General features: G+C 42.9%; 1 protein-coding gene and 1 pseudogene across 3 annotated transcripts in view; both read right to left on the bottom strand.

Moving 5' to 3' along the window:
• Window positions 1-1902: 1902 nt before the first annotated feature.
• On the bottom strand, window positions 1903-10142 carry LOC120812399 (desmin-like; annotated as a pseudogene). The gene is made up of 4 exons (XR_013454778.1): window positions 10107-10142; window positions 7284-7971; window positions 5388-5468; window positions 1903-5283 (listed from the first exon to the last, which is right to left on the bottom strand). The product of XR_013454778.1 is annotated as a desmin-like (transcript).
• A 2217-nt stretch (window positions 10143-12359) lies between these two features.
• The window catches only part of LOC120812613 (insulin-like growth factor 1 receptor), a 75512-nt gene continuing 62381 nt past the window's right edge, over window positions 12360-25490 (bottom strand). For both annotated transcript variants that reach the window (XM_040168745.2, XM_078097745.1), the window contains exons 11-21: window positions 22004-22290; window positions 21751-21893; window positions 21327-21492; window positions 21097-21199; window positions 20894-20964; window positions 20576-20805; window positions 19917-20021; window positions 19515-19674; window positions 19167-19296; window positions 17739-17873; window positions 12360-15460 (exon numbers count right to left, since the gene is read on the bottom strand). In XM_040168745.2, the coding sequence (XP_040024679.2) occupies window positions 14932-15460; window positions 17739-17873; window positions 19167-19296; window positions 19515-19674; window positions 19917-20021; window positions 20576-20805; window positions 20894-20964; window positions 21097-21199; window positions 21327-21492; window positions 21751-21893; window positions 22004-22290 (2059 nt within the window). In that variant the 3' untranslated portion in view covers window positions 12360-14931. The remainder of the gene's footprint in view (window positions 15461-17738; window positions 17874-19166; window positions 19297-19514; window positions 19675-19916; window positions 20022-20575; window positions 20806-20893; window positions 20965-21096; window positions 21200-21326; window positions 21493-21750; window positions 21894-22003; window positions 22291-25490) is intronic.

Below are 25490 nucleotides of genomic sequence, written 5' to 3'. Positions count from 1 at the left end.
GCCGGTCGAGTGGAGGAAAATACGGGACAAATGTGTCCGCGATGAAAAGCAGCAGTGTGGATGCACGGGGCAATAAAGTCTATGATAAATAAACAAATAAATAAATAAATAGACGTGACTCTCTAGGTCGTCTTCAACAAAACACGTCACTCCGCCTGTTGTTCTGGAGGTGAATCGCTCTGCAACACACGCAGAACCATGAATTGAAACGAGTGCGTCGACGCAGCGACGCAGACGCAGAAGCACGCGCCAGCCTTAAATCTCACTTTTTTAAATTGTCGCCTCAGCAAATCTGCCTATTAATTACGCTGCGTAGCGCCACCCACAGGCAGAGGGGAGTATTGAGCCTTCACACCACCAACAGCGCGACGACACACACGCACACACACACACACACACACACACACACACAAGTTGGCTCTTTTTTTTTCACCAATGAAGTGACAGTATGTAAATTATTTTTTTTCACGGCACACCTGACAGCCTCTCGCGGCACACTGGTTGAAAAACACTGTCTTATGTAACACACACAGCACATGTTTGTAGTAACAGCTCAGTTCTGCGGCCCATCACACATACTGGAATAAGCCAGTAAATGGGTCTTTCTTCATACACGTGACGTCATGCCTATGGCCTACGGTTGCTATGATGTTTTGTTGTGACAGTTGCGGGCAGAGAGAGTGCTACTGACAGGGTGCACCAGCACTCGATCTCTCTGCACCACGTCCAACTTGTAACCTTTCTGTACTCTGACAGAAAGCACGTCGGGACACTTTTCCTGTCATTCTGGTACCATCTGCACTGAATAACTTGTTTTTCCAAAGGAAACCTGGTTTATACAGATGATTCACAACTTCAGAATTTCTAGAACAAACATAGAGAACAATGGCGCGCACACATGCACACACGCAACTATGTGTGCACACGTTGTGTTTGTGGTTAAAAATGGTCTTGATGTTCTGATGTCATAGAGAAAAGTAATAAGCATATTGCTATTTGACAGAACCAAACCACATTTACGGTAGAAAGTGACTCAGATTGCATCTTGAATTTGTTACACTGCCTTAGATCTCTGGGTTGTTGGAGTTGAAGTCATGATAAATCTAGCAGATCTCCCCTGTTGACCTGACACTCCCAAGTGGTCAGCACAGGTGTTCTCTAAAACTTTGGACTGCAATGGAGGGATGGAGGGATTTTGGGATGTTTAGTGCCTTTACAGGTTGCCAAGAAGTGTTCATGCCCTTTAAGTATGAGTTGCACCTCTCTTGCACTGCCCACTCACTCTGCTCTCATGATTCTTTCTATTTCTATTTTAATCATATTTTCTATTTTAGTGCCTGGAGATCCAGAGTTTGTTTCTATGGTCCTCAGCACAAGAAGACAAAAGCCACACAAAAAGCAGTGGACATTTTGGCTTGGTAAATCTGCTGAACTATTTAAACTGTACTCGACTGAATGTATTTACAGTAATGATCTGAACAGACAGACACACATGCATGTTTCAGTATTGTAACCATGTCATGTATGTCTTGTAGGATCCCAGAGGTGGTTGAGAGACAACGAAGGCAAAGTAGAAGGGAAACAAAGCGTCGCACACTTACAGTTCAATCCTGCAATGATGACAACTCAATGTCTGACTCTTGAAATGTTCTTTTTTTATTTTGCCAGTACAATAATCATGCGCGTTTTGACCAGTAATTCCTTCCTTCCTTAAATCATTCAATTTTTTAATAGTTTGTCTTTTTGTCAGATAATGCACAGTTGAAAATCATCTTTATTTCCACCCGTTATGTGCACTAGTACGTTTACCTGATCTTTGTGTCATTTTGTAATTTGGGTTAAAAAAAAGTCAGCTTTAAAGAAATAATCATACTCAGAAAAGACACCAACACTGTGTTTTGATTGTTGTTTTAAGATAATTCCACAAGGAAAGCTGCATTTATTTTCACAAACGCATTAAAGCCACGTGTTCAATAGAAACCATTGTGTTAATACAATAAATGGTGTTCTCCATCCATGGTGACCGATATTTATTGAACCTTTGAGTCATTAAACATTCTTTATACATATATTGTGGATGCTGCATGTGTTTATGCTGTGGAGTATCTTGTAATCTAGATTTAGCTCTAGATTTAGATCTAGATTACTCTGTGTACATACATATAACGTAACGTATAAAGTAAGATTTGTTATTGCCACAATTGAAGCGCTAAAGGCTCAACAGATGTAACCACTGTGATGATAGTCGACCTTTTCTTCCCCTGCAGCTAGTGCACAAAACAACAAACCCTAATGAACAGTCAATGTCACTAAACTGATGATCCAGAAATACGGTCACGGTCACGGTCACTAGTTTGCTCCAGCAAAGGTGAATATTTCCACTCAACAATATAGAATCCAGCAAATTTCAACAAGCAGAGGGGCCTCCAGACGAAACATGCTGTACATCCAAACCAGGTGCGATTTAGATTTTTTAACAGTTAAACAACACTGAATACTTTAAATTCATTTAGATTATACTACTGCTGTTCACTCTTTCATCTACTGTATTTTTAAATTGAAAACCCTTTATTGGCTTAATGGTATAATTCCTTATTTTCAATCCCCAGTTCGCCACTCACAGGTTTAAAATAAGCCATTTAGCTGTCTGATGGTATTGACATCTACCCTTTGTGAAGTCTAAAGATGTAAAATAAACGCACTCAAGGGGCGTGGTTAACCACCGGCAGTTAGTATGTATTGTTACGAATTTCTATGTCAAATATTTTGTATACATTTTTACCAACAGGTTTTGGAGATCACGTTGCTTTAAAGATATTTATTCAAACATGTCTGACTCTGAATACATTGTACTTTTAAGTGCCACTGCACTAGACTAAAACCAAACTTTCTTAAGACAAAATTACCTTCTTTTCCCTCCCACCCCCACTATTCAGTCCTATGCTACAAACTTCACGTGATGTGATGATGTGCGTGACATGGTGTCGTAAACTGTAAAATGGGCCACTGAAGCTGCACAGGTTAGTACAAAAATAGAGAAATCTTGTAATCTTGTAAAATCAACATCAAGCTGTAAAAAGGTTAGACACATTCCAACGCAATCCTAAATTGAGCTAGCTAACCTTATGTGTATTGCCACAATTAATACTACAAAATGGTAATCTGGACGTTTTAACTGAATTCACTTTGCATCGTTTACCACGTTCTAGGTGACGCACTGCAAGTAAATTCAGCTAAAAGGTTCACCAGAATTAATTAGATACACACTGCATAAAGTTGTACCGCTTACAGCATTATTAGTGTCGGCAAACAGTATTATAGCCGTGTGTGTGTGCGCTTGTGTGTGTGTGTGTGTGCGTGTGTGTGTGTGGGCTGCTGAGTCCGAATAACTTCTGTAATGTGCGCAGCAGCGAGCAACATTGGCAAGCACCCGGCCTTGGAAATATTTCTGACCACATTTTTCTTAATCATCTGTTGGGCGATCAAGGTAAACTGTTGCAACCCTTTTCTCTTGAGAGATCTTAATTGGGGTTTCAAATGTGTGGGATCGCAGCTCCTCCTCTGAGGGCTCAGCGTGGCTGCCGTGCACGTCCATCTGAAAGGTGAAGGACTTCTCCGATGGCCCCAGTTCTTTGTACCTCTCAGTGATTTCAGACGCTGACCCTTCAAACTCTTCACCTGGCACAACGTCCTCCTTTGTGGAGATTATGAAGCTGTACCCTCCTCCTCTTGCCCCACCCTGGAAGGCTTTCTCAAGCCCTTGGTTAGAAGATCTAAGCGCCACCATAATCTGGTCTTCAGAGAAATCATCTCCTGCCTTCAGCAGCCTTCTTCCAGACTTTGAGAGACATTCAGCTCGGCGACTATGGTCATGGTGCCATTGTTACTCGATTCTTGCACTTTTTTGACATCCACAGTCCGTCACTACTCATATTCGCGAGGAAGGCCAACTCCTCCCTCGGCGGACCAGACACGGAGCTTTGCAGCTTCTGCAGAGCTCCCTTCAGCTGCTCTTTGGGCTCCAAAGTGCCCTCTCTCAGGAACTCAAGCATCGACTCCTGCACTACGGGGGAGACGCAGACCTCTTCTTCACCCCTCTTCGGTTTCAGAGCGATTATCGTCTGGTGTGGAGACAAAATACTTGTTAGGCTCCTGGTCATAGGACAAAGATAAAGATTCACTCTCTCTGGTGACCTCTTGGACTTGTACAGATCCCCCCTTGCGATTGTATGCTTCTGTCACGGAGGCTTCCATGAACTTGAGAACCATGAGGGATGTTTTCTAGCTCCTCGATTTGGAAATATGTTGAGGAGGGCTCGTAAAAATATGATCTGGATTTCTGCTCAAGCTGAAACTCCGCATCCATGTAGGACTCCACCGGTTCCTCAATGATCTCCACATGATAGACTTATTCTCCAAGTTCTCGCTTCCCTGCAGGCCACTTAGCAGGTTCTTGATCATGCTTCCTGTTGCTGTGTACTTGAGGTCTTCCAGTGACACATTTTTAACCCCATGGCTCAGTAGCTCTTCCAGTGCTGAGTTCTCAGAAAAATCCAGCTCTTCCTCCACTTTGGATTCCAACACAATCTGCATTTTAGTAATTCCATCCTCTTGGTCAGTCTTCTCCACGTAATAACTTAGCTGTGATTGCCCTGGGGAGCAAAGCTCCAAACCTGCTGGTTTCAATGCCTTTTCGATAATCTCCTCTACATACACAGAATAAAATGTCTTTTTCTCAATCGCGTACATCATAGGCTCCGCGTTTCCTTCGTTTTTGAACCCAACACAAACACTATCTTTCTCCTGATCATCTGTCACTCGCCTTTGGCTTCCTGTCTCAGTTTTCACGCTCAGGCTCATCATTTGTGGTGACACCACTTCCAATGATCTGATCTCAGGAGTGGGTGACTTGATGGGACCAACTTTGTTCTCTACCGGAGGGACCTGTTTAAATTTCCACAGTTTTCTCCTCTGCTGCGGTTTTCTGTACATGTTTTCTGCTTTGGTCTTCACTCTGGCCTGTTTGTTTATCTTTGGCGGTGGAAGGGGCAGCAGCAGCCCGAGCTTTGGTGAATGAGATCATGTCCCTTCTGGATGCAGGACTCTCATGAGCTCTGGCTGCAACTGAAATAGGAATGATCCTCGAGGGACTTATGGACCCAGAGGGAGGCAAAGGTGATCTTCTCAGGTGCGAAGTCAGCGGCGTGCACCTGATTTCCGTATGTTGTCTGGTGGTTAAGGTGGACGCTCTTGGCGCGTAGGGCCTAACAGGCATCCTTATATCTGGGACAGATAATGAATGATTAGGTAGATATTTAAATGGACAGTTTGACGTTTTGGGAAATTTGCTTTCTTGGCAGGAGATGAAATGATTGTAAATACAGTACCTATTATTCCTTCTCTTTGGTGTTGAGTCCCCCCTCCCATGAGCATTTTGCAGATCCAATCTCTCACCTTCCAGGAGAGCCCTGAACAAACAAGACACGTTATTTTTTCCTATTTCAAGAACACAGACAAATAGCTGAGTAGGTCATTTTGGCTTTGCCATCTCAACCCCTTCAAACTGAGCGAGAAAGGCTTCTTACGAGACGGTATGCAGCTAGCAGCTAGTCATGTAAGGTGCTAATCATCGACAACATAACATAACAAGCCTCTGTCGTGTAGGCTGTTAAAGAATTAGCTTCAGCGGCTCACCTTTCCTTGGACATACTTCAACAAACATACAAAGGCTAACAAGCATGCCTCAGAACGGAACAACCTCCCCGGAGACCGCCTTCCCAAAGACTGACCTAAAAATAAGTCACAATAAGCAAAGACACATGCCGCCGCTGCCCCGTCGGAAATGCCAAAATATTTGTTCGGATTAATAGGGATACAAGAACAAAATTATGCGGTGTGAGATAAGAAGTTATGATGTTTCAAAGATAGCTTAAAAGAAATGTTATTTTTAGACATGGAAATATATTATGTTTATTTTTTGGTTTAGCTTACAGTAAAAATAGTGTGTTAGTATGTGGCCCTTAATGATCCGGCTATAAGACTAGACATTCAGGGATTTTAAAGGATATGATATGGCAGATAAAATTACGACAATACTTAAAATAAATCAGAGCAAATTTTTAAACTTTGTGTGGTACAGGTATTTTTCACGAGATTTATTCTGTGTTTAATGAAATAACTAATTGAGCTAAGAGTAGCTTCATGCTGTGCGGAAGAGGGGGGCGTTTTTTCCAGTAATCTCATCTCATCAGCATTAAAATATCACTGAAATAAGAGAATGTACCTATTTTAGCCAACTTTCTTCATTCACAAAAAAAACTGTTAACTTAAAGCCCCACATTCAACAATGTACTTGCTGTACTTTGTTTTCATTACAATTTCTAACATACTAATGCCTTGTCATACTTTGGAGCACATTCTCAATGTTGGTAATAAAAAACATTAAAAAAATACCCTGGGCTTATAATAGGCTTGGAAGGTAAAAGGTAAATGTCTAAACAAGGTAACATAAGTATGGAAAAAGACTTGGTTTTGGTTTGATCGACCCACTCCCACTGCTATCCACCCTGTGTGACTTATGTTTGCTACATTATACTTACGCAACGTACTTACTCGGACACTTGAATGGATGCAGCAATTGTTGATATTATTAGTAACACTGGTTCTTTTTGTACTATGACAAGTCAGACCGTCCACTGTGAAAGTTCTTTCACAAGTTCTTCACGTCAGAGGAACTGACGTGAAGCCAGCTATTGTAATATGTATGTGTATTTAAAGGCAGCCCAACATACACATAATAAATATGATACCATTTTTCAAAATACACATGCAGAATCTTCCCTCTTTACACTGAGCCATGAAGAAGGGGAGGACACGCCCCCTTGTCCCAGCCACGCCCGCTTCTCTCAAAGGCAGTAATGCAGTTGCAGCTGCAATAGTAGTAGTAGTAATAATAGTCATTCACAATCAAGAAAAATTATAACTCTAAATTGTAATTATGCAAAGGCAGTAGATGTTGGCTCCGAAATTAAGGCAAACAACCCCACCTCAATACATGAGGACATGACCGACACGAGGTGCTCGACGAAGTTTTGCGTTTGACATTTGACCTCCGCATAAAAGGATTGACTAGCTTGATCAGCTAAACTACGTTCTACCTCCCCGGAACTCTAGCAGTTAGATTACAGCAGCCACTTAAACCAATCGCCGTCAGTTCCTCAGTTCCTTCTCCAAAGACAAATCCCAGCTATTTTAATCTCAGCCAGTAATTTACTTTTCCTCACCTGATATTCACTGAAGTCCATGCGGAATTTCTCCTGCATGTGCATCAGTTGTTCTTCGAGGTGGAATTGAATCTGACATCGCTTTTCCGCCTCTGTGCGCAATTCGCCACCTCCGCTGCATACTGCATCTTCTCCCTCTGCAGGTCACCCAGCCTCGCCTGGTGCGCTTTTATCGACTGCTCCATTTCTTCCACCTTCAGCTGGTACATGTCAAAGGTCTCGATCCATCCGTCGGAGAGAGTGCGCGCGTACTCTTGCACCTCCTCCACGGACGCCGCCGGAGTCCCGCGATAAGTTTGCGTAATGATGGGCACCACCCGGGAATCCACCTGCCGCCGCAGATGATCCTTTTCTTGCCTGTGCACATCCTCCAGGCGCTTGTACTCGTTCTCCAGTTGAAACAAACGCTGCTGCAGTTCCCCGTTGGTTTGTGCGCGTGCTGGAGCTCTTTCTCATAGGCCTTCACCTCGCCGCCGATGTCTCTGCACACCCCGGTCTGCTCGCTGCACAGAGACAACTCGCGCCATAGCTTCTCCCTCTCCATCTCGGCCTGGGACTTCTCAAACGACAGCAGCTCCACCATTCTCCTCAGCTCCCTGGTCTCGCTCTTTTGCTTCGGCTCCCATTCCGCCGTCTTCCTCCGTCTGAGTCGATTCATTTCAGTAATGAGAAACGCATTTTCCTGTTCCTATCTGAAGTGAAATACTGAGAGCAGACGGGATGTCCCCGTGTCATTGGCGCGTGCGCGTCCGTGGGCTCGACAACGCCGTATGCGTATTTAGGGGCTGTCTGAAATATGATTCCTCTGATCTCAACGCAACAGCCTAATTAAGGATTTGGTGGAAACAACTGTTAAGTAGATGCTAAAGAAATGTTAAGTAGTAAACTGAAAAGAAGAGACGAGGAAATTGATAATCAAAAGTTATTTTCATGGGTTTAGTTGGGGGTTCGCTGTCTTGTCTTGATTTAAGAGTTAGGTAAGGAGCAGGCAGACACGAGTCTGACAGGATGGGGAGTCAGTTTATGTCCTGGCTGAGGAATGTAAGGTCTGCGGGTCAACTAGAAGATTTACCAGCCAAGGGGGGTTAGGGACACACCAACACTATTCAACATACACACTCTGTTTACGATGTTTCCGTTAAGTCAGGAGTCTGGACATTGGATGTGACCGGATCTTAGATGCGGGAGGTGGAAGGTCCTCCTCTACTCCAGTTTAGGGCCAATAGAAATATTTCCTTCTCTGTCTTTCAAGGGTTATAAAACATGATGTTCTTGCTGATGTTAGTTAGTTGTTCTTCCGGCCTGTGTGCTGCCTGAACTGCTCCTGCCTTTGCAAACGCAGCGCTGATATTTGACCTGTGATCTGACAAATACATTTCCCAGAACGAGAGAAGTCATTCGGCTGAATTTTTGATAACCCCGACCAGGCTCCAATTCTTGAACACGTATTCTTACAAAATGGAAAAAGAACATTGTTGCAAACGATCTTCTTGTAGGCAATAGTTGATGTTTACTAATTTAATGTTTTTTTTTATGTATTTGAGTTTACTTTATTCATGTTTTGTCTCTGCATTTTGTTTATGTAGCATTCTTTCTAGCTAAATAATTTATTTGGCTAAAAAGAATACAAAAATTGGGCTTGAAAATGGCGCAAAAACGCACGTCACCACGCCAACGTAAACAAATATGATGTACGATTGAGGGTATTTATTCCATACCTTTCACTCTCTGATCTGAACACCTTCCGGGATCTTTCCTCATAAGATGAGAGGTCATTGTATATAATGTTTTTACAGTTTTTCATGAAAACCGCTTAATGAAAAAATGCAATATTTAATAAACAAATGTGCAAATATCATCTGATTTCACGAGGGGCTTTTTGTTCTATCCTTAATCGGTATAGTGTATACTTGCAAATTCAACATGACAGGCTGAAACCTGTGCAATTCTTCTAACATTTTTTTCTCCATGCTTTTGCTGGCTGTCCCGTTTTTAACGTCACATTGAAATTAGTTATGGGACGTTCAGATCTTTTTACCGACTCGGTTCAGTAAAATGAACAAATCTTTTTTTTGAGCGGACTCGTTACTCTCAAGTCCTTGTAAGGATTGAATCGTTCACGAACGACACATCACTAATTGAAATGGCCAAGGGCATCTACAGCTGACTGACGGAGAGAGTTCATAAATGGCTCAAAATGTCTACCAGAGAGCCCTCAACGATTTCCCAGTGGGATACCCTTAAACCTGCACAGGGTCAGCGGGGGCACCAGACCCACAAGGGTGGAGATTATTATTGGGACTGTGGGGCTCAGCTCTGTTATCATGTTGTGTCCTCTTCTTCTTCTCCTTTCTCTTCTTTTGATTTGAGTGTATTGGCGGTTGGCGGCCTCTGCAGCCCGTGGGCGGGGGCGTTATACGACAGTCGATAAAATGTGTTTTGAGAAAGTGTGAGTCACCGTAACCACAAGGTCTTTGAGCGTGCAGCGCTAACAGGCCACATGGGATATGAAGTAATATGCAGAACGCATGATTTGTTTTGGACAGACACGGGGAGGGGGGTGCACACACAAAAACATAACAAATTACAGATCCTCCTTGGGGAGGAAAAAAATAATGAACTCAAATCATACCAAACCATACACAATATTATTATAATAATTTTAAACAGTTAGTAAAATCCCCAAATTCGCAGGAAGAAACACAGACGTCATGACCTCAGCGTCATGAACCGTAGCCAAGGCTGCGTTGCGTTGAAGACACTACCTGTCGAAACGTATAATTACACACGGATTATGTAATAAGCGGGATAGTCTTACATTACCCTCTGTGTTTTATGCGGTCCCAGTTTGTTGTACATCTGGGCGCAGCTAGAGGTTCCAGTGGTCTTTTTGAAACAAACACGTGAAAAGATGAGCAGGTAGGCATCTGCTCCAGTGATGATTGACACTCAGCAATATGAGATAACACTCGTCTTGACTGGCACCTCTGCTCATTCGCCCCATGCTGGAGGTACATGATCACCGAATGTTCTGGAGGGATTAAATTGAGCGAACAGTAAAACATTTTTTATTCATTTATTTATTCAAAATCTCAGAAAAAAAGAAAATACAAGAAAATCTCAGATACACATTTGGAGATGGCGGGTCAAAATACGCCATCTCAGTTATAGGTGCGAAAGAACCTTTGAGGCCTTAGAGAGCTTGAAAAAAGACAGTCTAGTGAAGCTTTTTTTTTACCCAATCAGGTAATGAACACAGATTTTGTGAAGTTGTAATAAAATACTAGCAGTAAATCAAGGCCCCCTCAAAAGGTATAGGAATGCAACTCCTAAAAACAGAGGCATGATAATGATAAACCTCAAACTTATTATTGCAGTGTGAATGCATAAACCTAAGCTCTGCATTCAGAAGAATAAAAATGATAAAGATGACTAAAGTTGAATGTGTTTTAAGTTAGTTATTGTGTCTTTACACTGAAATCTGGCAATGCACAAAGCAACTATGTGATGCTGTAAACCTAGACCTATCATCTTTCTCTAATCATGTTGTTGTACTGTTAACCATGACTACCCATAATCTACGCAGAACACCCGTTATTTAAGTGACAGGTTTCTGATTCAATTGTAACCAGTAATTCACCTCACAAAAGGTCGATGTGATGTCTACTCATACGAACTGAAAGTTTTGTATTTCATCATTGCTTACATCCAAATGGAAATACATATATGCACAGATATGTAAAGGGACCACACGAGCTGTTGGCTGCTCAGTGGCGATTTTAGCAGTAATCAGGCGGTCTCCCCAACCAAAAATACTTTACTCTTTGATTCGCTTAAAATCTTACACGGATAGAAGGTTTGAGAACAACCTTAATTCAGGACATAGATTTGACATTATGTTATCAATAATCCATTCTTTTTTTGTCTTTTGCTTGTGGGTAATCATTTCAAGATCCTTCGCCTCCAGCCCAGAAGCCTCGCACTGAGACAGTCCTCTCCAAGTAGCCGCTGTGAGTAAAAGTTACGTTTTTAATGGAAGTTAAATATATAAACACTTCTTTAGCCATTTTCCCACTCAACAGTTTTGACAACAATATAAGCTCCACTGATGTGATCATTTCAACCAGTAGCATTAGTGTAGGTAGGAGTAGAAATAGGCATCGTAATGATGGAAATGCCAGGGAAGGATGTCTACAGTTCTCATCTTATGGTATTCAGAAAATAATTACACAGGGGATGTGATGCTGTTTACATGTTAAAAAGGATGTAATCCAACGATGACTAAATAATTATTGAAATGGTGTATTTCTACAATAGTAACATGCAGGTGGAAATGCTGCTACCTGTCTGCTGCTTGTTACATCACATAACTCATCCATATACGTACTGTAACAGAATATCATATTTGTGTGAATGGCATCTGGATGTGAGGTTTTTTTTTAGCCAATATATTGTTTTTCCTGGAGGTCAATAAAACATTCCCTTTTTAAATATTCCCCATTATAACTGTTGGGGCTTCTATATAAATACATTTTTGATTTGTTTTAAATGCCGTAACACTAGGTTTCTGTCTTTTGATGATTTTAAGGTTGTGGAATTATGTTGGTAATCAGTGGAGACGGAATATTTGTTGTTGATGTTGAGCCCTGGTCTCTTAAACTGCACCTGTGCCGTTTTTTAAAAATGTATCCGGTCAAATGAAAGGTTATGTTGACATAGTCACGTAAAATACCCAACACCAATTTATTCTGCAGAGAACTAAAGCGCACTGAAGTCCTCTCTTATGTCTTGTCAGAGACAGAAACTTACATTTTGTAAACTGGGCATGAAGTCGGTGGACTGAAATCGCAACAAAAGATATTCCATCTCTTTTCCAGGTTGACTTTGTGAGGTTTATCTAGATCCCCGTGGGATTCATCCAGATGAGGTTTCTATACATACCAATGGAAGTGAGATTCACTTGTGTTACAAATACGTTGATTTAAAAAGAGTGAGGTAGATATGTACTTCAAGGAAAATAAGAAAATAAAACTGTAAGTCCCCCAGTCATGACACCAAAGAAAATACATACAAAAATACAAAAAAAAACTTTATACTGAATCATGGGGCATTTATACAGTGATTTAAACTGATATCACAAGAGGTAAAATAAAATAGAAAAAAATCAATAAATAACACTCCTACAGAGAAAATAAAAACTTCAAACAGAGGGGAGGAAATAACAAGGCAACATTTCCAAATAGAGAAGGAGAAATCCTTCATTCAGCCTCCATTTAAGACGCTTTTCTATTCACGAAAGTGAAATGTCTTCCCTTTCCTGAACTTCATCTGCCTTTAACCCATCCGTTATTTGGTTTTCAGAAGCAGAGATCACAAAGACAAACAATAAGATCCGTTGCGATGAAGTAACATTAGCAGAAGTAGTCTTATATTGAGCCTGAAGTAATACAAAATAGGGAGAAAAAATATATATTTTGAGGGATGGTTGGCATAATTAACGCTTAAAAGACAACCCAATTATTGATTGAAGAAATGGATGGGTTAAAATACCAGATCAGGTGTAAATTCATCTCGCATTGACTCAAAAAGGAGGCATAGAGGGAAAAGAGAGAGAGAGGGGGACACTACTGGACTCAACACAACATGAAGGGGTTGGGGGGGTTACGTTGAGCCAAGTAGAGGACGATCATGAGAATGTGTGGAAAAAGCAAAGCCTTTACTTTAACCTGAGATTGAGTCGCACGTAGGGCAACGCTAGGCGCAGTGCTAGTACACAAGGGGTGCAGAAAGTACACACTCACACATCGAGCTAAGGTCTCTATTCCAAATAATAATAATAATAATATAGACAACAAACAAATGCAGGAGAAAATATTTCATAAAAATAAAAGGCAATGAACAAAATAGTGTTACAGAAAAACATTTGGGCTAACAGAAAATTATGTTTTTTGTTGCTTTTTGTTTTTTTAAACAGATTGAAGATATAAGAAATGGACTATAGTGGAGACCATGAAATACCAAACCTGAAGGATTTATGTATGTGTGTGTATATATATGCATATATATATACATATATATATATATATATATATATATATATATATATATATATATATATATATATGCATATATGCACAAGAGAAAAAGAATGAAATAGCAGCTTTGTTCTCTACAGACATAGAGGCAAACATTTTGAACTGTAAAAAGGTTTAAAAAAGTGACAAAACCAATAATGTGTATACAAATTATCCTGCAGTCTAAAATACAACTGTGAGACCTTTATATGTGTTTGAAATATAGAGAAACTAATGACTGTTCTAAAGGAGACCTGTTGAAAAGTCGTCTCTCGGCTACTAAAATCAATTTCTCATGTTTCTGTTCGTCACGGAATATTTGGTGCCATTTCATTGGAACAGCAGTGTCAGAGAGTAAAATGTTCCACCTCCCAAAATAAATGCACTGTTTTAAAGAGGTCAAAAAGCTTTGTCTCTATGTGGAGGCACATTCATATTCCTTGATTAGGAAGTCCAGTGACTTTGTGAAACGTGTGGTACTTTGTCTAGATTTTCTTCACCAAAATAAGGACAGACAGTCTGGCCATGTTTTTGCTAAAAAAAGAAGAAGAAGGCCTTTAATTGATTACCAAATGAATTGCAGATTACTTGTAAATTTACTAATGGTTTGAAATAAAATAGACATTGCCGTTATTTTTAATGAATTTCCTGTTAACCAATATTGCTTCAATAGATTAAAAAAAAACATAAACTTTAAATTTGATTAAAAAAGGCCACTGGTTACATTTCAAAATTCTAAATCAAACAGCCGTGCTTTTGCGTTGGCCCCTTTTCACACAAATCACTCGAGTGTCCTGTTTCTCCTCCAAGTCTCTCATGTCTTGCTAGATTTCTTCCAACCCCAGAAGCAGATGCTGTAAAAACTTTTGAACTGCGTGAATGAATGCAGGCTTCCCTAACAGTGACACCGTCCCACCCCACGACCCTCACCAGCATGAATCCTGCAGTCTACCAGCCGTCTCAACTCTGAGCCACAGCCGAAAAGGAGGGAGACCTGTTTGAAACTGAAGAAGAACCTTAATTTGGCAATAGTTTGGCAGATACACAAGAGGCCCCCCTTTTAGTCCAAACTTTCTGATGGAGGCCTTCTCGCAAGACACGAGCCGGCCCGCTCATGCAATTAAAAAGTAATTTTGAATGAATGTCTTTTAGTAATGGAGCCTTATTAGAATCACGTGTTCTGTACAAAGACACACCCAGAAAAAAGTGCTCTTCTGTTGGATTTGCTGGCAGATAAGCTGAAAAAATTACAATAATTTCCTGTCTAAATGTGTATGTCAGGGAACATGCCTGTAATGTTTTTCTTCTCAACGGACTTATATAACAACGACACAGGCGGCACAGGAAGGAGCTCCTCCGTGTCGAGTCCCAGCCACCAAAATCCTAAATGCTTTAGCAGGTCTCTCTACTTTTCCTCAGACTCTAGAGCTTCAAGGACTGGAGAGACCATCTACTGGAAGCCAGCAGAAGAGAGTCGTTTCTCACCTTTCACACCGACCTCCTTAAGAGACGGAGGAGGGGTTTGAGTAACCCTGTGAGAGAGGAGAAAAGGAGGACGAGGGGCTGGTCTGACATCACCAGGCCGACGACTGGGGCAGCGGCAACGCGCGCTCGTTCTTTCTGCCCCCGTTCATGTGCGCGTACGGCTGCAACTCATCAAAGTTGGGCCGTAGCACCACCGCCGGCCCGTTGGCCGAAACGTGTCCCGAGGGCTTGTCCGAGGCTTGGCCCAGAGACGTCGAGGCCACCTGGCCAGGGGAGGTGGGGGACATGGGTCCCAATAAGGGAGTGCCCGGGCCTTGCATGGGGGATAACTGCTGGGCGGCGGGGGGCGGCGTGCCTCCGACCACGCATCCCGACGAAGGTGCGGTGGCAGCAGTAGTGGGGGGCTGCCTGGTGGGCGCGGGGTCCAGTGGAATGTTCTCCATGTTTTCTACCTCCATGTCCAGCTCCTCGGTGTTGGGAGGCTTGTTCTCCTCGCTGAAGAAGAAACTCATTTCCCTGAAGGGAGGGTCCAGATCCTCTTTGATGCTGCTGATGATCTCCAGGAAGGACGGCCGCATCTTGGGATTGTACTGCCAGCACATCCTCATCAGCTCAAACCTGCAGGGGATGCACAGAAGACAAATACATGCACAGTAGAGCTTTTTATCATTCAAAGAAATGGTTCACTTTTTAAAAATCTGATATAATACATTTGAACTATGAACGTCAAGATGACTTCCTTCTAAAAAGACCAACATTTTGAAAGACACCAACGTTTAACTCACTTTGACTGCTTTGTCATTTTAGCCTAAACTTCACAGCCAGAAGGATTAGAGGGAAGTTTACAGCAACTCTTGCAAATGGCCAGCGTTGCATTAACACAGACTTGGAATAAACATGGAACTACCCTATGAAACGTTTTATTTCTCACCAGCAGGTGGCAGGAGACACTGAAGTTAAAGCTCAGTTCACTATGTTGAGCTTTGTTGACATTACAAGGCATTGTACTGTAAACTGGACAAATACACTGTACTACTCAATTTCATACAGGTTTGTTGCTGAGATGTGGTTTTAGTGAACACACCATTTCAAATGAGGTATTAAAAATGTGGGTGTGTTTTATGTCTACAACATGCATAGTGGCATCAGTAACGGCTGGCAGGTTCCTCTGCCAGGCCAGCAGCCGAGCTTTGGGAATGTAAAAACAACATCATAAAAAGAGAGAATTATTACAGTCATGTGCGGTGCTGCACCACACGCCACAACTTCAATTATACACAAACAAGCTAAGAATACTCGCCGAGGCCGGCTGACAAACACCTCAGACATCTCAGCTGCGCTCTTTCTGTTCCCTCTCTCTTGTTTTCTTTCTCTCGCTGTAGTCTCTTTGCAGTCTACAACAGTCTCTGCACAGGGGAATTATGGGTAGAACTAAGCACCCGCCCTGCCTCGCCTCCTACTCAGGCAGCAGGGGGTGGCTTGTTTTTTGTTTCGTTTTTCTTCAGAAATGCAAAAAAGTGTCCCAATGCCGACGTTAGGATGTCCAAACACAGGCGGCAAAGACCTCCCACGAAAAGACACGTAACGCTCGGCCACTCTGGAGTAATACAGCTTACGTATGTGTGTCTGAACTTTACCAATAACTGCCTGTTATAAACAGGCGAGATAGTGACAAAAATGTGCTTTCAAAATTAAATTTGGCCACAGTCTGGCTTTTACAAAAGAACACAGTCTGTGCACAGTCTAGACACAGAAGAAATTTCACCAGCCTAACAAAAAGAAAAATGGACAAAAAGAAATCTGGACACACTCACATAGAACAGACACACGTCCAGGCCAAGTGGAGTACAGAACACTTTCATAACATCTATGGTAAATGTTTAATCATTTAATAATGGTAAATAACAGTAATAATAACCTTTCAAAAGAAATCTGTTGTTTAATATAACCACGGAGTCTAAATTTCCTTTGGACCCAACCCTGCAAGAGAGAACGGCCTTTTGTCCACAGCAAACCAAACAAGTAACAGAACACAGTCGGTGGCCCACAGCTACCTGAGCACAGGAGAGATTGTACAAGGAGGCGACATTCAGGGCACTCCAAGAAAGACTCATCGTGCTCGCATGTTTCTCTTTCGTCTTTATATTCACTTTGTAAAGACTTTGGGCTTCACTGCACTACACTCTTGCGGAGCTCTCAATTAAGACGCAGCATTGAAGGCAACCAGCAGCAAAAAAGGCCTGAAAACCTACAGACCGGGGGAGGTTAGCCCACGTTACCACCACCACCTTTGTAACACAATCCACACACTCCTGTAATCGGGTCAAAATAGTCAGGCTGCCATAGGAATGGCGCAACATTCGGCCCTCTTCCTAAGGTGAGGTCAGCCGTGGATGGCGGGAGGGGAGGTGGCAGAATGCCTTCTCATTGAGGTCAGAGTGGAAGAGGAGAGAAACGCTGCCAGCAGACAAGAAGCTTGTGCCGTTGATGTCTCTCTCTCTCTCCTCTTACAAGCCAAGACGATTCACGAGGGATTCTTTCCCCATCTTTCCCACCACATTTTACTGACGGACGGACGTCATCTCGCTAATCGCGCCGCTCGTCGTCCCCTTCTAGGGGCCCGGGGTTGACGGGGCTGACGGAGGCTTCTCGCTGCCAGCCCACCACCAGGTTCCACGTCACTGACAGACCGCATTTAACCTGTGACGTTAATGTCAGGCCTCATCTTGGCTCTGACAAAGCATGCGCAGCACATTATATCTTACACGCTTTGAACCGCGACTCAAAATAAATACTGGACAAAATATGAATGTGACAGGAGGCCGTGCGAAGCCCTTCGGAGGCGATGGAATGTAAACCACACACCGCTGCTGATCACAGAAACAAGGAGACTTACAGCATGTCAGGGCAGTTGTCAGGTTTGTCCAAGAGGCCCCCCTCCATGACGAAGCGCAGAACTTGTTCATTGGACATGCCCTGGTAAGGCTGTTCTGACAAGGTGGCGATCTCCCACAGCACGACACCAAACGACCTGCGGCAGGAAATAAAAGAATTATCTAAAATCAATTCATGATTCTGCCTCTTCTCTGACGTCAACGAGGAGCCGCTTGCCTTGAGTGCAACAGCTCAAAACGTTAGAGGCTGTTGTGTTACAAACAGTTTGTTCCCCTTTCTTTGCTTCGGTTTCTATTAGAAGGAATTCTTTTTTACAGAGAAATAAGTCAGAGTGACTCCTTGCAATAAAGAGAGAGATCCTGCACCATGTTTTTTCGGCCAATCAGACTTTCATCAGATTATTCATTCAATTTTACCCAATAAAAGTCTGAGGACCAAAACATTATCAAGACTCCATAAGTGGCCAGAGCAATGTGAAAACATTTACTGAGCGGAGGATTTTGGAGAACAATTTGAGAAAGCAGCACACAGCAGACATCTTCTTATGCTGTCACCGTCATGTTAAACCTAAAACCTGACAGACCTTCAGCATTGAGGGTAATATAAGCTGTGCATCGGCGGGGCAATCCCTCTTGTGCTATTATTGCTGGACTCAGTGCAAAGAATTTCAGAAGTTCTTTGCTTAATTGAGAAAATGGAACAATACTTTTTTTCCACTCCTGCTTTTCATAGTTTCACAACTTGCATTAAATTCAGTTTACGTTCAACAGTCTGTCATTACAACGCTGCATACGAGAAGCGTCTTGCTGCTTACAGACAAAGCCACATTTGGAGAGTTTTTCTCAATCAACAAAATAAAAGTCCCCTACTCGTGGATTCCTAAGGAGCCCATAATGGGTTGGTGTGTTACACTAAACTTTCACTGCACAACATCAAAAAAGAAGATAGAGAACGCAAATGTGGAGGTGGGTTTGTGCTGGCACTGCAGCCTATCATTTCAGAACATCTGGAGCAGTTTAAGCCCACTCTTAAGGACTGACCCGTGGGACAATTCGAGTTGGGAAACAAAAAAAGGGAGCTCGTATTTTTGTACAACAATATTGTTCCTCATAGAAAATGTGGCAGGACTGTAAACTGAGATTTTAGTGCAAGCTGGCATAAAAAAAAGGTGTCACTTAAAAGAATACAAATGATTCTTGTTCTACGCTACCCAGGAGACGGCGGAAAACCAAAAATGTTTGCTAAATCAGAAATGCATGTTCAAACGCAAGTAATGTGTGTGTGTGTGTGTGTGTGTGTGTGTGTGTGTGTGTGTGTGTGTACACATGTTTTTACAGTTTTGACACCGTAGCATGACAAATTAGGACAGGTTTGTACATGCATAACCCAGGTTTCTGAGTGGGTGTGAGAGAGTGATGTGTCCACATACCAAACGTCAGACATTGTAGTGAACACGCCATCTTTCAGCGACTCTGGAGACATCCAGCGGACTGGCAGCAGGCCCTTTCCTCCTTTTCTGTAGTAATCCGTCTCATAAATATCTCTGGTCATGCCAAAATCTGAAAGAAGAGAGAAAAAACAGAGGTTGGGAAAGCCTTTAAGTATCACTTATTCAGTGTGAGAGAGGCAGCTCCCGAGAGTTCATCCATTCCCTCACTTTCTCCCTCCCTCTGTCCATCTACATTACTCTGCCTCAGGCGCTCACTGAAACCCAAGCAGTCCAGTTCAGCGTTGAGCAACCCGGGGAAGCTGTAGGCATACCATTAACTTGACTTACCTCCGATCTTCACAGTGAAGTCCTCAGCTACCATGCAGTTTCTGGCAGCCAGATCTCTGTGGACAAATTTGTTGGCATTTAGGTACGACATGCCGTCGGCAATTTCCCCTGCCATCTGGATCATCTTTTTGAGCGGGGGTAGGACCTGGCTGGTGGCGTTCTGGGGATAATGAAAAAACACGGTACAGTCAGCCTCACCGGTGGACAGTGGCTACAGCCGGGCATTATAAAGTGAGGTATGGATGCTATGTGAAGAGCGAGGCCCGTGAAAATAAATGTGGGCAGAATGTGTGTGTTGGCTCCGTGTGACAATTCACACACCGTCAACCTATTTATGTAAGAGCTCTAGCATAGAGGTGAAATGTGTGTGTTCATGCGGGTGTGTGAGAAAATGCTGCTTACTTCTTTGCGCAGAGAGCGCAGGTGGCTCTTGAGATCTCCTCGCGTCATCAGCTCCATAATCACCAGGGTCGGCTGTCCCTGAGAGACCACGCCCAGCAGCCGCACCTTCGCCAATCAAAGGAAGTCCCAGGTTAGGCGTGAGACGTCAAAAGTGCTAAATCCATTCTACATTAAATCTAAGTTCTGAATATATAGAGTACGAGTGTGCAAAACAGTCAGCAATCACAAAAAAGAAACCTTGTCAACAACACATCAAAAAAAATTGATGTGTTGTTGATGGACTGAATTCTACCACAATGCAACCGTAAAAGATGATTATAGAGCTACCTCGGATTACCTCAGAAACTCAATAAACACTCCTATTGCAGCAGGCATAGTGCTCATCAGAGAATGTACCCATTCCCCCAGAGGCTAAACTGTGCATCATGTTGTAGTTGCATGAGTAAAGTAAAGCACAGCGAACTCAGTGCTTGAGACCTCGCGACACCTTTTTCCCTGCAGCTATGTAAATTAACTATGAAATGATATTAAATTGCATTTTGTTGCGATTAGGTTCAGCAAATCAGCGTGTTGCTTTATTTCGAGCCATATTGCAAACAATCTATCTGTGTTCATTTGACGCTTTTCTCACTCAGTTCAGGCTGTAGACGCTCTCTTACCACATGGTGACAGTTGAACTCCTTCATCACAGAGGCTTCGTTCAAAAACTCGATACGCTCCCTCATGCTGGCCGACTCGTTGACCGTCTTGATGGCCACTCGCGTCTCCTGTTCGTCCTTGACCACTCCCTTGGCGAGTCCTTCGTACACCATGCCAAAGGAGCCCTGGCCCAGCTCCTTGTGCATCGTGATCTTCTCTCTGGCCACCTCCCACTCATCTGGGACGTACACTGGAACAACATAGCGGACAGCGTCAACAACACGCACGCACACGCGGAAAACCAGAGGAAACTTTGACAAGATATTGCACTTCCTTACTTTCAGCAGCACTGAAGTACTCAGGGTTGACAGACGCATAAAGGACTCCCTTCCCCAGTCTGTCGCTATTCCTACCAACACAAAGACAGCAGAGTTAGGCAGCTGGACGCACCAATTCGCAGATGTGATAGGTAATTCTCTTAACCACAAGGAAATGTTAATGAAGACAGCACCTGTGCACAGCAAAGTGGATTCATACTTGCCTCTTTTTGTTCACAAAGAAGACAACCGTGGTGAGGGTGGCGATGAAAAGTGTCACTATGATGGGAATTATGATGACCAAATAGAACGCCACACCATCATCTCCTGCCAGACAGAACAGAAAAATAAAAACAATCAGCACTAACTAAAGATGTCATTTCTCATGTAAAACATCATTTTTCCAATTAAGAGTACTTAATGTGCAAGAAATGTTGTTGGGTTTTTTTTTTACGTTTGGGTGGAGGCACGTAGAAGAACACTCTGTCTGTCCAGGAGCCGTTCCCTGCAAGTGAAGTGGCACGCACGCGAGCAGAGTAATTCCCCGAGCCCAGGTTGGTCAGCCGGGCTCCTTGGTACAGGCGGTACTGCTGCCGTGACACACACTCGTGTTTCTCAGGCTGAAAGGGAAAAAGAAATGTGAGGTGAGGTCAAGTGTTGTGCATTCGTTTTGAATAAAGGATTTTAAACCCCAATGGGAACTTGGACATCCGTAATCTTAAAAGTCTTGTTAAACTTCAGCGCCACTGGTGCCGAATGATGTATGTGCAGAGCTGCTGGAGGTGGAAAGTACCTTTAAGTGTGTGCGCTGGGCATTGTTGCATTTTGATATAGCGTTAAACACGAGGGGGTCTTTGGTTATACCCAGACTGTCTTACCTCTGTCCCCAGACGAAACTTGATCTCATACATCAGGATGAGACCGTTGGGCATGAAGGGATCCGGCCAGTGCAGAACCACACAACCTTCAACCTTGTCACTTCTCCCATTGGTCACTTTTCCAGGGATGTCGTCTGCTTTGCCTGGGAAACACACAACGAGCACTTGTTTACAACGCGTTGTAGGAGAAGATGTTAACGCAGACTGTGCCATATTTCATCAATTGTAGATTCTATCCAGGACCCTTATTTACCTGCCGGTTTGGTCCGGGAGAAGACAAAGGCTCCAGCGCTGCAGCGCCCGACCTCTTCGTTACATGCATGGATATCGATGCGATAGACAGTGAAGGGTCGCAAGTTGAGGATCTCTAAATATTCGGCTGTGCTCTTGTCCTCTGAGAAGGGGAACTCCCTGATTGGAGGAATACCATCGGTACTGTTATCCTCTGGACCAATGGTGGAGTTTCCCCTGCCGACACCGTGATGGAGCAGCGTGTCGTTAGCCGAGCCAAACACATCTCTACGTCGACGATCTGGCGGCCTGAAATACAAAAGTACAGCTGTAAAACGCATGGAGAAGGTCCCACTGTAAGAAAAACAACTTTTGCACTAATCCTAGTCATCGCGGGAAAAAAAGTATAAAAGTGTCCCAAAAGAAAGCAGACATGACAGGAGAATAATAATGTATACTTGAATATATGTGACATTCTCTCATAATGACAGATGAGGACACCCAAACCAGGGGCCATTGCAGTGAGTGCACCTGGTGGTGGTCTCATAGTGCAGCGGAGACGCCTGGAGATCAACATCGGCATTATTATTGGGTTAAGGAGCCTTTGCGGCGCTCTAGCAAGGGGATTAATGTTTTGGGGGATGTTTGTAAATGTAATGAGGACAGCATGAACACGTGGAAGTTTTATATTGCAGCAGATTAAAGAACTTATATATATGGGCAATTAGGATTGCAACCAACAACTATTTTAAGTATTTGTTAATCTGACGATTTGTCCCTAATTAGTTCACTTAGTCCATAAAATGTAAATGATGCCTATCACCACCACAGACAATAAAGAGACTGAACTGAGCAAAGCTTACAGTCAAGCATCGTTTGAATGTGAGTAGACGTACACCCACACGAGGAGTGTACAGAAACAGACGGATCCCAGGGCAAGAACAGTCGCACTGACACGTCAACATTCCTCTCTGACAGTTATAACTGAGTCAGTAAAACCACTGAAAAAATGCTACTATTGAAAAACTCTCACAAAATACATGAAAACCGCCACGTACGTCTTAAACTGTTTGGAGAGGCAGAGAGAGACGCGTGGACCACACTGAGAGGCCAGATGAAGGAAATGCAATGAGAGCGTTAGGTTGAGCAGGTCAGTCTTACAGCTGTGAGAAGATTCCTCAGGTGACCGAAGGATGACCTTATTTATTTGATACTGTCGACCACTCAATACTTTTGGACAGGTTGGAAAACTGGGTGGGGCTCTCAGGCACAGTCTTAAGCTGGTTCAGGTCATATCCACAAGACAGGAACTATTTTGTTTCCATTGGTGACTTTGTATCAGAAACAACCGACGTAACGTGTGGAGTCACCCAAGGTTCGATCTTAGGGCCGACTTTATTCAACATCTACATGCTCCCACTAGGACAAATCATGCAAAGAAAAAAAATTGACCACCATTGCTACGCTGATGACACCCAAATCTATGTAGCGCTATCACCAAACGACTATCGCCCCATAGATCTTCTGTGCCAGTGCATTGAGCAAATCAAAGACTGGATGTTCCTACAACTAAATGAAGACAAAAACTGAGATCGTTGTATTTGGTGCTAAAAAAGAAAGGTTTAAAGTAACCCAACACCTTCACTCTCTGTCCCTGAAAACATCAAATAAAGCCAGAAATCTGGGGGTTGTTATGGATTCAGATTTACACTTGGAGAGTCACATCAAATCAGTAACAAAATCGGCCTACTACCACCTCAAAAATGTAGCACGACTTAGAGGGCTCATGTCAGCTCAAGACTTAGAAACACTTGTACATGCCTTTATAACTAGTAGGCTAGACTATTGTAATGGTCTCCTTGCAGGTCTTCCAAAAAAAACTGTCAGGCAGCTCCAGCTTGTTCAGAACGCTGCTGCTAGAGTTCTAACAAAGACCAAAAAATGTGAGCACATTACACCAATTCTTAAATCCTTACATTGGCTCCCAGTATGTCAGAGATTTCAAAATCCTACTGCTCACATATAAATCACTACATGGTTTAGGGCCAAAGTATATCACTGATATGCTTCCACTACATAAGCCTTCAACATCACTAAGATCTTCTGACACCAATCTGTTAGTGATTCCCAGAGTAAATACAAATCATGGGAAAGCATCATTTAGTTACTACGCAACAAACAGCTGGAATAAAACTTCCTGAAGATTTAAGACTTGCCCCAACTCTGACCACGTTTAAAACAAGACTGAAAACTTTTATGTTCAGCTTCGCCTTCTGCTAAACTTTACCTACATTGCACTTTAACCTCTGCCTTTTATTAAACAATTTAAATAAGATTTTAATTTATAATTTTATTTGCTGTTTTTAATTGTCTTTTAATTCCTGCATTTTATTTCACTTTATTGTATGAAATGTTATAATGTGAAGCACTTTGAGTCTGCCTTGTGTATGAAAAGTGCTATACAAATAAAATTGCCTTGCCTTGCCTTGCCTTATAACTTGTGAGTTACTAAAGTCAGTGTCCCGACCTCAACAGCTTACTTTTACACAAGTAGTGAAATCCAGTCAAGTAAAGCCTGGATCACACATCAGGCTCGTGGCGAGTAAGATTAATACTGCGGGCTCAATCTCTGGATCTGACAAAGGAAGAGGTACTCTTCTATTTGTCTCGTATGTAGACATCAATAGTTCCAACAGGGAGCGATTGCAGTAAATAAACGCTCCAGTCAATCTCCAGGTTTTAGATCGCACCACAAGGTCTCTCCGAAACCAGACAATGGCAGCCATCCTCCTTCTGCAGGGCCGATGGGGTGCTTCCTTAATTCATTTAAATTCCAGATGGATTCACTGTACATTTCCTGGGAGCTGTCTCACTCCAGAAAGAAAAAAAAGATAAAAAAGGTCCAAGACAAAGAGAGTTTGTAAGGGGAGGAGGAGAGCGAAGTGCCGGGCGGAGGGGGGTTGGTGGTGGGGAGGGGGGACAGAATGGAAAACATTTCCTCTTCTTTCTGTTTCTGTTTTCACACACCCTCTTTTCCCTCGGCCTGGGTCTAAACCCTGAACCGTTGGAACAAAGCTCCCAGATTTTCGATCCCTTTCCCTGGAGTGGTTTGGCATAATGCTGGCTCTGTTACAGTGGAGAGTCTGTGCATACACAGCTTGAACCCTTCGCTGCAGGCCCGGGACCTGCCATCCGCTTGTTTCCTAGACAGCTATACCATAACAAATCAACACAGTCGGAGAAAGAAGGGAGGGGAGGAGGGAGGATACGAGTTCAACAAGACATTTTTTATTTATTTTTTTCCCCTACATTGCGAAGGAAGAGAAGAAAGACACTGTAGCGCTGCTTGAATAAATTAACTTTGGACACTTTGCAGTATAGATTAATAAGATACCTGCTCAGTTTCATGGTTAATCAAAGGTCTCCATAATTTATTGTCATGGACGTTGGAGATTCAAAGTACCGATTCAAAAGGCACAGATTGTTTGTGACTGTCTATATGAGAATGA

The sequence above is a fragment of the Gasterosteus aculeatus genome, chromosome Y (assembly GCF_964276395.1).
Source record: "Gasterosteus aculeatus chromosome Y, fGasAcu3.hap1.1, whole genome shotgun sequence".
NCBI lineage: Eukaryota > Metazoa > Chordata > Actinopteri > Perciformes > Gasterosteidae > Gasterosteus > Gasterosteus aculeatus.
Note: the sequence above shows the minus strand (reverse complement) of the source record. Positions and strands in the feature narration are given on the sequence as shown.